Below are 12,071 nucleotides of genomic sequence, written 5' to 3'. Positions count from 1 at the left end.
GGGTGCAGTATTGAAAACATTAGCTGAAGTTATTGGCACATTGTTAACAACAATACGCTAAATCTGTGGGTTGTCAATAATGGCTGACAAGAGTGACAGAATTGTCTGTTAACTTGTACCAATGTGCTGCCAAGACATTTTTCTTTTTAATGGATTTTCTATGTATTTATTTATTTTTTACAGTGTATCTGCTCATGCATTTTTGGCAAAGTGGAGAGCGTTGCCCCATCCTTGCAGGACTAGGCCTTTCCTGGATGCTCATTTATACCTGAAAATGATTGCATGACCTGCTCAAGATATATTTCTGAACATTTCATGTTCCCAGTCTTAGATTGTCCCCATCCCAACTTTTTTTTGGAAAGTGTTGCAGGCAAAAGACAATGAAATTGAAATGAAATTAATAAGATAAAACATTTGGACTGATTTTGTTGAACTTACAAATCACTGCCTTCTGTTTTAATTTGCATTTCACATACTGTCCCAACATTTTAGAGATTTTTATTTCTGCATGCCTGTTTCTTGAACCTACCAATGTGAAAGTGCTAATGTGCTAACTATACTCACAAGGGCCAGTTTGCTCACATTTCCTTCTCCTTGCACCGTGATCCGTGAAATCCTTCAAGTAAGATTACATCATGGTTGAGGGGACAAAGGAATCGCTGTACCACACCAAAGACAGAAGCTATCTAGGAAGTGTACAGAGAGGCTAAGCCTTTTTATTCTCCACATACACAGAGACAACCCTAATGGATCATCTAGGCTCTGATGTGAATATGAACGAATGTTCTCCGCTCTCTCCTACAGGTGGAAAACCGAAAATCCAAGCCACCCTGGATGTTAGTTCATCAATGTCATCAAGGTGCTGTGGACTAATCCATCACGGATTTGGTTTTCGTCCGCGGCCGGCGTTCCCGGTCGCTTAGCATTCAGAGACGGATTCTCCCGCTGAAGTTCTACGCTTAAGTTTTTCCAATGCTAATGGGAAACTGCTTGCTGCTGATTCTGTGGTGTCTCTTGGACAAAAGCTTTGTTTCACCCATGCACTCTTCAGCGCAAAGCAAGTTGGGGAAAGAGCACCACAGGGGTTTGAGGGACCAGAGGAGACATGGCTTGTCTGGCCTTCATCGAGTCAAACGAGGTTGGGTCTGGAACCAGTTCTTCGTGCTGGAGGAGTATATGGGGACTGATCCGCAGTATGTTGGGAAGGTAAACCACTTACCTGTTTCACTTCTGCTCTAGCATTTTATAGCTTCATTTGGTTTACTGTTTGAACTAAGCCGCAGATTTCTGGAGGAATAAATAGAGTATTTTTTGGGCTGGCTAAGCAGTTCAAAAGCTTGCACTTGAGAGTCAGTCAAAAGGTCTGCAATGAGAGGTTTGTTTTTGTTTGCTCTTTTCTCTATCCTTTCTATTTTTTTATGATTGAGTTTTCGGTTGCTCGGAATTGTGCATTCTGAGGAGACACTTTCAGAGTTCATGTGGTAGGTCTTGCAAAGCAACGCATGACAAGTGCTTTCATTTGGATACAGGATTCGGCCACAAGCATTGTGTCAACTTTTTTTGCTTGATGCTATGACTAATTATTGTTCCTAGAATGCATTAATCTATTGGCTCTGGATGCACACAATAGTCTGACTAAGCTCTTAGTTATTCCAGGAAGCCGGCCCAAACAAAGAAGCTTTTAAGAACTATATAAAAGACTAGACTATGCATAATCCTGTTTATATGCACGCCAACATAGTCTGGGTAAACACCCTCTTCACGACATACTTCAAGTAGTTTATCCACATATATAAGTTTCCTGCTTTTTTTTCAGTGTTCCTTTCCCCGTCCACTTAAATATCCATGGATGTCCATTTATGACAAAATGTTTGACTTAAGGAATGCCTCTTCCACTAAGTGATCTCAGCATTTACATGTCCAAATATATATTGAACAGTCTGGCCCATGTTGGCCTGGACTACATTTTAACTGTGCTAAGCTTAGATGGACTAAGACACTCATTCACATAGATTTACAGTTGACTAGAATAGCAGACTAGCCATGCTTTTTGCAGTGTCCTCTCACTTTCACTTCAACACTATACCACCATAATTCAAAGAGGAATTTCTCCATTGAATTATTTCTTCTGTTGTGGTGCATCAAACAATAGGATCATGCCCTACCAGAGGGGAACCCTCAGGGCCTTCTAGGCCTTCAGAGAAGGCCTAATGATTTCTGGGAACTAAAAGTACATGCATTTTATGTATGTAAAGTCTGTCAATATCACAGTACTACTCTTCATACATTATTAAAGACAAAATCGAAAAGGGTCAAATTCCTGAAACACCATGCAGAAAATTGGCCGTTCAAGAAGGGTTTTCCTCTGTGGTATCTAGGCTGATGTAGCTAAGTGAGCTCTTCAATTAGTTTGGGTTTTAAGAGCCGAAAAAAAAAGGCCTAAAACGTTAGATTAACTATCATCATTATTATGAATTGACAGATGAATCAACAAATCATGTTTTGATTTCCAATAGGCAGGAAGAATGTTTTGAGAAAAAATATCAATCCAGGCCTCCATCCTAGATATGTCAAATATAGACTGTGAAAACACGCAGCAGCCAAATCATTAAGTTGTTAGAAATGGAAAACAGTGGCAACAGCTCCACCAGAGATACTCTACCGTAAAAGTCACCTTGAAATGTCAACAAGGTAAAATATGTGCTAACAAGTAAAACATAGAATGCCTTTCATACGCTTTAAATGTTGTTTTAACCTAGAACATTCAAAAAATGTTCATGCGAATCACCGTTAGTGCTAACAAACTACTAGTATCCCATAGATACACTTGCAGGACTTAGCGTTATTGCAGAGGTGCAATCATATTTTGACCACATTTTAACATTTATGGCTTGAATTGAAGTCCTAGCTCTATTAGTCATGGTTCACCACTGTCCCTACACTTCCTGTGGTATACTGCAGTTTCTTGCAATGGCCACGTGTATCACATACACATTACAGAGCATTATAGAACTGCATACATCAATGGTTTATAGAGACTGAGTGGTTAGATGCGGAATGATATATTCTAGAAACACTTACTGACTGGAATTTCTTTACAGTGGTGGCAATAGATCGACCGTAATGTTATGACAACTATAATGCAAATGCAATTCAGTGCAAAAGTTACACACATGTCTTCTGATTTTACATTTTGTGATGATCTTTGGGAGGCTGTGAGGAGTGAGGACACTGGGAGCAGGGTGTGGAGACATAGAGCTTTCTTTTGTTTTATTCTCACAACAACACAAATAACTCAGCTTTTCAGCCAGCATACAAATTTACAGAGCACACTCATGGGGTCTTTTTCTGTCTTTTGTATCTTCACCGATCTCCTTCTCTCTCTGGGCTTTGTCACCTTCTGAGAAAAGACATGGCTTTAAGTAGGCTGGCAGAAACAACACCCAGGTGAATCTTATCAGCTACTCAGCCTGCATGTAACGCTTGACCATGCCCCCTCCTCCACACACAACATGCACATACATGTATATACAACCCCATTTCCAAACATGTTGGCACGCTGTGCAAAATGTAAATAAAAACATGCAATCATTTAAACCCTATATTTCATTGAAAATAGTACAAAGACAAAATATAAAATTTTGAAAGTGAGAAATTTTATTATTTTTTGAAAAATATTTGCCCTTTTTGAATTTGATGCCAACAACACGTTTCAAAAAAGTTGGGACGGGGGTAACAAAAGGCTGGAAAAGTTGTGTAATGCTACAAAAAAAACATTTGGTGGCTATTGGCAACAGGTCAGTACCATGATTGAATATAAAAAGAGAATATCAGAGAGGCTGAGTCTTTCAGACTGCACAAGCAAATAGTGCAACAATTCAAAAATAATGTTTCTCAATGTAAACAGCAAAGAAATTTTGCTTTTCATCATTTATGGTAATCTCATTAAAAGATTCAGAGAATCTGGAGAAATCTCTGTATGCAAGGGACGAGGCCTAAAAACCATTATTTGCTGCCCGTGATCTTTGGGCCCTCAGGCGGCACTGCATTAAAAACAGATATGATACTGTAGTGGAAATCACTGCAGGGGCTCAGGACAACTTCTGAAAACCACTGTCTGTGAAAACAGCTTCTCGCTGCATCAAATGCAAGTTAAAACTCTAAAATGCAAATAAGAAACCGCATATAAACATGATCCAGGAATGTTGCCACCTTCTCTGGGCCTCAGCCCATTTAAAATGGACTGAGTGGAAGTGGAAAAATGTCCTGTGGTCCGACGAATCAACATTTGAAATTCTTTTTGGAAATTATAGACACTGTGTCCTCCGGGCTAAAAACCACTCAGCTTGTTATCAGTGCACAGTTTAAAAGTCAGTATTCATGATGGTATGGGGGGGCATTAGTGCACATGGCATGGGTGACTTACACATCTGTGAAAGCACCATCAATGCTGAACAATATTCACAGGTTTTGGCAACATATGCTGCCATCCAGACAACGTCTTTTTCAGGGAAGGCCTTACTTATCTCAGCAAGACAGCGTCAAACCAGCGTCAAATTTGCCCCTATCCCAACTTTTTTTGGAATGTCTTATTGGCATCAAATTCAAAATGGGCATATATTTTTCAAAAAACAATGAAATTTTTCAGTTTCAACATTTGATTTGTTGTCTTCATACTATTTTCCTTTAAAAATATGGTTTATATGATTTGCATATCATTGCATCCTATTTTTATTTACATTCTACACAGTATCCCACCTTTTTTGGAAATGGGGTTGTATATATATATACATATATATATATATATATATATATATATATATATATATATATATATATATTAGGAAAACTACATTTTCTCAAAACTATCATTATCATCAATTATCGTCTCAAACATCAGGTAACATATTCAGAACAATTTAGTGTAATAACTTTCTGTGAGGAAGCTTTTTGAGACACAGTAAGTGCGTCTTGGACGTCTTGTTCCTTTCACCACCACTGTGAACAATTCTGACTCAGTGTGTTTTTCTAAAATGGAGCATTTCACATCAAACACTCAGGCTGACTTTTTTTTAACATCTCAATCATTTAAATAAGCAGAAATTTTTGAAACATTGGAATTCTCCTTTAGCTATACAGCGACTGACTTTGTCAACTTCTACAATCGTTGCAGCCTGTTTTCCACGGTAAGGTTGACCGCCCTGATGAAAATGCAGGCACTCAGTAGTGCATCGTATTGGCAGTTTGTGAAATGTTAGCCAGTTTTGTATTGACTAAAGTAATTGTCCACGAAGAATATGTTCTAATCCATCTAATCCAAATACGAATGTCAGATATTATACGAACTATGAGTGGAAGCCATTTAGAGCATTGATTTTGCATTCAGTGCAAAGGCATGAGGTTAAAGGGATTTTATATTCTCTTATTTGTCTCAGATTAAAAATGAAGGTGCATTATAGAGAAAGCTGGAGCCAAGCACCTTTAGCTTGAATGGGATCAGGGCTGAATTGAATCGTCTTCAGGCAACGTGACCGCAATCAAGTCTTGGCCTAGCAGAGTTGTGTCAGGATGGACATGAGCTGAGGAATAGCGTGGTGGGGGGGATTGCCACGTGGTCTCATCCACGTCAGTTCTGCGGCAGCTGTGTTATCAAGTCTCTCAGCCCTCTCCACTTTAAGAGCTGCTCCAGACGACACGGTGGAGCCGTGCCCACGACCACTGATTAATCTAACCCAGAGGAAGCTGGCAGCAAGAGGGGATCAAGCTTTAATTGCAAAGTTTCGGCTTGACGGGCTTAAATAAGCTGGCTCGGACAGCTTCCTTTAACCTAGTTAAAAGGGAATCGCTAAGAACATTCAGACATGTGAAGCAGACAGTTGACATGCGTTGTTTCTTTCCATAAACTGCCAGCAATTTGAAGATCGAAGAGCTGAATGAGGCATTATATTGTAGCTGTCACTTCCCTGTACTGTACAGCAAAAACACATTGGTAGAATGTCACTTATAGAAGATTTTCAGTCTGCAAAGTTTGTCAGATGAAAGGCCCAGAGCCCATGATTTAAGTAAGAAGACAAAACGTATGGCTGATATGGAGGTGCTGGCCAGGCTGAACAGCTTAGCTGACATACAGTGCTGTGCAAAAGTCAGAGACCACCAATTATTTATTTTATTTCCAGTCAAAACAGCTTTCAACTTTGGGAAATAGGAGAAAGTCAAGCTCTACTGGACTGACCACCACAGAGTCCAGTCCTCAACATCACTGAATGTGTTTGGGATGACTTGGAATGTGAGAAGCAAAAAATGCAACCAACTTCTAAGACTGAACTTTGGAGGTGTGGAACAATGTCCCTGCATATTTCTTTGACCTAAAGTTTTGCCTATTTTCTTTCCTCTGATGAGTTAGTGCTGAGTCGTCTTCTCACAGTGGAAGGATGGACAGAAACACCTGTGGATGTTTTCAGATCGGAAGCAGCTTGATTTTCTCCTCTGTATCAAATATGAAAGCTTGAAGTGTTGTTTATCTGATGGTGTGAGTGTTGGTGTCTACCAGGTCAGGCAGGATTGGTAGGAGTCCCATTTTGTCTGTAGCTTTCAATCATTTCCTGACTTCAGTTTTGGAAACGCTTGTGTTTTGTTCCTTTGATTTTGTCACATACACAGCTGGATTATCTTATAATTTCTTCAGAAGGTTCTCCTGAAAATTGAATAACTTGTGCTTAATAGATGTTTTGACTGGAAATTAAATGCATGAAGAGAAGTCTCTAACTTTTGTACAGGACTGTCTTTTTGTAGTTAATTAGTGGGTGATCTTCTGTTTGTATAGCATGTAATTAAGTGCAATCTTTTCTACTGTGTACATTTTTAAACTACACTCTCACAAAAGATAATAAGTAAGGGGAATGGTTTTAATTTAGAATCATGAGTTCAATATAGAACAATTTAATGCTTATATGGTTCTTTATCAGGTGAAAGTGTTATTCTGATTGATGGAGAATGTGTTTTGTATGGTTCCATTTAGACCCTTTTTGAAATGGGTTCTGTATAGTACCAAAAAGGGTTCTTCTATTGTTGTACAGGGTAGATAGCATAACAATATAAGAATGCTTTTAAGTGCTAAATAGAACTAAATAGAACCCTTTTTTAAAAAGTTCTATATAGAACCATCTACAGCATATTTACCATCAAAAATCGGAAAAACCATTTAACAATGCAAAGAATAATTTAATGGTTCTTTATGTGTTCGTGGTTCTATATAGAACCATTTTCTTTACTAAAGAGCCCTTGAATAATGAACCATTATTTTTAAGAGTAAAGAACCTTTTTGAAAAGGGTTCTACATAGCACCAAAAAGGGTCCTGCTATTGTTACAATGTCAAACTAAACAATAGAGGAACCCATTTCGGTGCTATATAGAAACATTTGTAAAAAGATTCTATATAGACCCACCTACAACACATTCATCACCAGTCTGAAGAACCATTTCACCAAGCAATGAACCATTGAAGCATGCAAATGTTCTATATGGAATCGTTGTCTTAGAACCCTTGAAGAACCATCTTTTTTAAGAGTGCAGCTGTAAATTACTGATTGTTCTATTCTAAGGGTAGGTTAAAAAAAGCTAAAGCAATACAAAAATGCATATTTATCTCATGAAAGATAATTAAAGAACATAATATTGTTGCTTATTAAATTATCTTAATATTCAATAATATTAATTATCTGCCCAAGGATACTAACAAGTATATTAACAAGCTTAATGCTATCATTATCTTCATGAAACCTGCAGACTTGAATCATCACATATTTGCCTAGGTAGCACAAACCCTGCAATGTAACATTGACATAACCATGTTATTAACAGGATAGATGTCATTATGTGTTGTCATAACAGATTTTGTTTAGTAATTTAACAGTGTCATGTTACCATTGCTGTTATTTGTCATAACATATTTGAAAATGTTTGACATAATGATTGGCTACCTATAGCATAGCATCATACCTACCTACATAAGCCTTCCATGACAATTAGCATAAGCATATATAGACTTTCGTCAAAGCTTTACTGGCAAGCATCAACTGTCAACACTTTCTGAAGTGAAACAACATCAAAGTTGACAAAAGCAGCTAGCACTTATTGGAATCAGCCTTCATAAATGCTTATATAGCTTTATTTCAGTTGTCATCCAGGTGTCATTTAGTCTTATGAATGCTGCTCTTCAGTGGTTTTAGAATGTGACCTAAGCTATCATGACATCTAGCTTTATGACATCTGTCATGACAGTGATCATTAATGGTAACATGACACTTATTTTTCATGTATTTTGAGATTACGGCTGAAATATCTGGTTGGAGAGTGGAAAGGTCTTTTGTTCGTGTTTTGCGAAGTCAAAGAAAAGGTGCTTACTTTTTAAGTTATGTTTTGTCCCATTAAATGTATCTGAGGCTTTTCTGACAGCATGTAGTTTGCGGCTCTCAGTACAGCTGAGTGAAGATAAAATTATGGCAAGAGTAGCAATGTTACAAGCATAAATAGCACTGAGCTTCAACAGTCGTGTGAAATGTGGCTTCATAATGAAACAGTGAAAAAGCTCATTTGTTAGAGTTGAAATTTCAGTGCATAAAATCCAACCAGCCGACAAACTGACAGTTAACCCATAAAATCCCAGATTTACATACTAAGGCTTATTATTCAGTACTTACAGGGACTTCAGTGCAAACTGTTTGAGCTATTCTTTGGCTATAGAAGCATGTAGTTAAAGTTTGGGCCTGCCGCTGGGCCATTTAAGGGTTAATCATCACTGTTTGCTTCTAACAGACTTGTTTACACTTTATATTGTCTTTACAAATGGAGCATTTAGGAGAAAGCTAGCTGGCTATCAGGCTAACACTAAAAAATCAAATACAGACTTCAAGCTCAGGCCTTTAAAGAATGAGTTACTTAAAACTGAGACATACAAAGTAAAGACTGTTGCTTACACTTCTGTTCCGAGCTTAAAATGTCTGTATTTACACTAGAACTGACATAAAAATCCCATTCAGTGCCAAGCTAACCCTGTTCTCTTAATGCTAACATAGCTAGCTACCTTGGTGAACTTATTATCAATGCATCAGTGTAAAAACATTCCACATTAGACATTGATACATATGCTTTTTTTGTCTTTATCTGACTCTCAGTGCAAACACAATTAAACATTTTCACTGAAATTAATTTATTAGCATGAGCAATTAGTGTTGTCTGTAAATAGGGTCCTCAGACTAACTCAGACTAGACTTTCTCTCATGTAGGTTCAAAGCATCATGGGTGCAGGGATAAAGTGGATATTTCTGATTAAAATCTCAGGAAACATAAGGACAGCATATGACATCCATGACACGTGCTTGATGAACCGTTGATGTAGTAGGGTTCAAGTGTACCCTCGCCTCAACTGTGTCCAGTTGTTCAGTAATTTTAAGTAGACTGGTTTATTTAATTTTTCACACTTTTTGTGTGTACTTTTGTCTATTTTATAGATAACGGTATATTACAAATTGTCACAAACCTCGAAAGCAAGTCTATCAATAAGTGAGCATGGTTTTGGCAAGTATGCAATGATTCAGGCATGCTAACTGCTTCTTAGGATGCTAATTTAATGGCTGCAAGCTTCTATTAGTTGTTAGTTACATTAGCCTTGTAGCTACAGTGCAAAACTAAAGAAGCAACGTCAGAAACATATCTTAGCTGAACAACCACATTTGAGGTACCTTTTGCTGAGCTATCACTTTACGGCACCTGAAGGTAGCCGACCTAGACTCCACGAGAACTTTGCACTTGTAAGCACAGAAATGGCTGGCTTAACAACTCAGTAAACGAACATGGCCTTAATCTGCTGAAGTACGTTTTGCAGATCTTTCTGCTTAGTTGTTTTTAAATGAACTGTATATTTCCAGTAATGAAGAGTTGAGCAAAGCAATTATGAAGCGTGATCAAAGGTGGCACCTCGGGAAACTACTGTACAACAAGATTCATCATCATTCATTCGGCAAGATTCGCTGGTGCTGCAGATATAAAGGTCTTACATCAAAGGGGATGTATGCATGGAATCTGTTATGAAATAAAAAATGTAATTCTAATTAGAAGAGAAGAGGAAAGAGAACTATGCAGAATTGTGAGTTCTTACAGTTTCGTACATTCATTTTAATTGTAACGAACTCTGTCGGAGTTCATTTATCGCTGACAATATTGAGGAAATGAAATCTCTTTTAGACCACCATGACACTAAAAATACACCTTAAATACACAACGTGCGCCTCGCATTCTCCCCGTCTCTCACAGTGGCAATCCAAGCGAAATCTTGGCGTTTTGCTCTGGGTTTGTTGTATTCCAGATGATGTGAAAGCCGTGGGTGAAAAGCTTTGCAGAATTTGCCCCAGATTGCCGGGAAGAAAACTTTAGTCAGCTTAGCGCTCTTGGATTGCGAGCCTTTTGGAATTTGATTAAACTGCACAGCGCGTGCAATTAAGTAATCTGTTAATGCCCCCAGTACTGAGAAGAAGCCATCTGCAAAATAAATAAATAAGTCCATAAATAAATAAATAAATAAATAAATATTAGTCTTGGCATGGCAGCCTAGCTCTAGCTTAGCAACAGTGTGTTTGGTCTTGTGGTGGTAGAGAATTTACGATAGTCATGTGGCTGTTATGACAAAGTCTCTTGAGGCTCAAAAGTACTAATAACAATTTTATATTATGATTATTATTATTGTCTTATCATCACAGTCAAAAAACAACTATATATATATATATATATATATATATATATAATATATATATATATGTGTATATGTGTGTGTATGTAAAATCATACTAATATAATTATATAATATAACAGTAAATTTATATAATGTATACAATTTAAAATTATATAATAATTATAATAATGTAGTTACACATTTATAATACATAAAAAGCAATGAGGTATTGGTGATGTGATCACTGTTATAGATGGATTACAGTGGTACAACTTATGTGTATCAATCTCAGTTTTGATCATGTAATTACACATGTTGTATCTTTATAGTTGTAACAGCATATATTCTTTTGTGTAATCACACAGATGTAATAGGGTAGTGGTAATTACGTTTGTATGAACTGCTGTTTTTCCAACAAGACTTTTGCGATTGTATCAGGAGGTGTGTGAAAAATACCTATATTATGACAATACTTACATAGCATCTGCACAGGAAGTGCCAGCTTTGATAATATTTAGTGATGATATTTAGCATTGTTCACTGCACTATACACAAACTTCCCCTCTATTTTACAGCATAATGTTTACATAGTGGTCTTGGAGTATTTGTATAAAACAATCAAATCAAATCAGATGAATTAAAACCACTCTGTAATTTTACAGTCCCTACATCAAGATAAATATTTTAAAGATAAATAAACATCAACAGTTGCTGTGCAAATACGTCACATTACAGAACTTTGGTGACCATTTCACAACACAAGCATACTACAACAGCTAGCTAAATGTTAGGAAAGTGTGCATTTCTCAAGCAGATGCACACTGTCATAATATAGGTACACACCCACTCTTATGTTTAGAAATGTCTTGTTGGAAAAATAGCAGTTCATACAAATGTAATCATACTGTATTATACGTGTAATTATGTGTAAAAATATGCAGCTACCACTATGAAAATACATGTTTAATTACATCATTAGAAAGTGAAATTGATACAAATATGCACTACTCTAATCCATCTACAGCAACAGTGAATACATCACCAGTAGTTACTTTGTTGTTGCATGTGTTGTTAATGTGTAAGTACACAGTTATTACATGCACATAATATGGCATCAAGTGTCATTTAGTAAATGAGTGTTTGCTACATGTTGTGTGCCGAGTTTAAAAAGGTTAATAAACAAATATTGATGGTGTTTATTTCAAACATCGTATTGTGTTTTCGGAACAACATCAGTAACTGAATACAGATCCTTTATTTCTTTATTATTAATATTTGTACTCCATTACATCCCTTTTTAGCATGACACATTAGACAAAAACAACATCGTTGAAGCTGATTATC

General features: G+C 37.0%; 1 protein-coding gene across 2 annotated transcripts in view; it reads left to right on the top strand.

Moving 5' to 3' along the window:
* Nucleotides 1–949: 949 nt before the first annotated feature.
* The window catches only part of cdh12a (cadherin 12, type 2a (N-cadherin 2)), an 87,401-nt gene continuing 76,279 nt past the window's right edge, over nt 950–12,071 (top strand). Inside the window, exon 1 of one of the 2 annotated variants that reach the window (XM_036556712.1) lies at nt 950–1,206. In XM_036556712.1, the coding sequence (XP_036412605.1) occupies nt 973–1,206 (234 nt within the window). In that variant the 5' untranslated portion in view covers nt 950–972. The remainder of the gene's footprint in view (nt 1,207–12,071) is intronic. The other variant, XM_036556713.1, reaches the window with a different exon arrangement.

This window comes from Colossoma macropomum, unplaced genomic scaffold (assembly GCF_904425465.1).
Source record: "Colossoma macropomum unplaced genomic scaffold, Colossoma_macropomum, whole genome shotgun sequence".
Classification (NCBI taxonomy): domain Eukaryota; kingdom Metazoa; phylum Chordata; class Actinopteri; order Characiformes; family Serrasalmidae; genus Colossoma; species Colossoma macropomum.
This window is presented reverse-complemented; position numbering and strand designations above follow the sequence as displayed.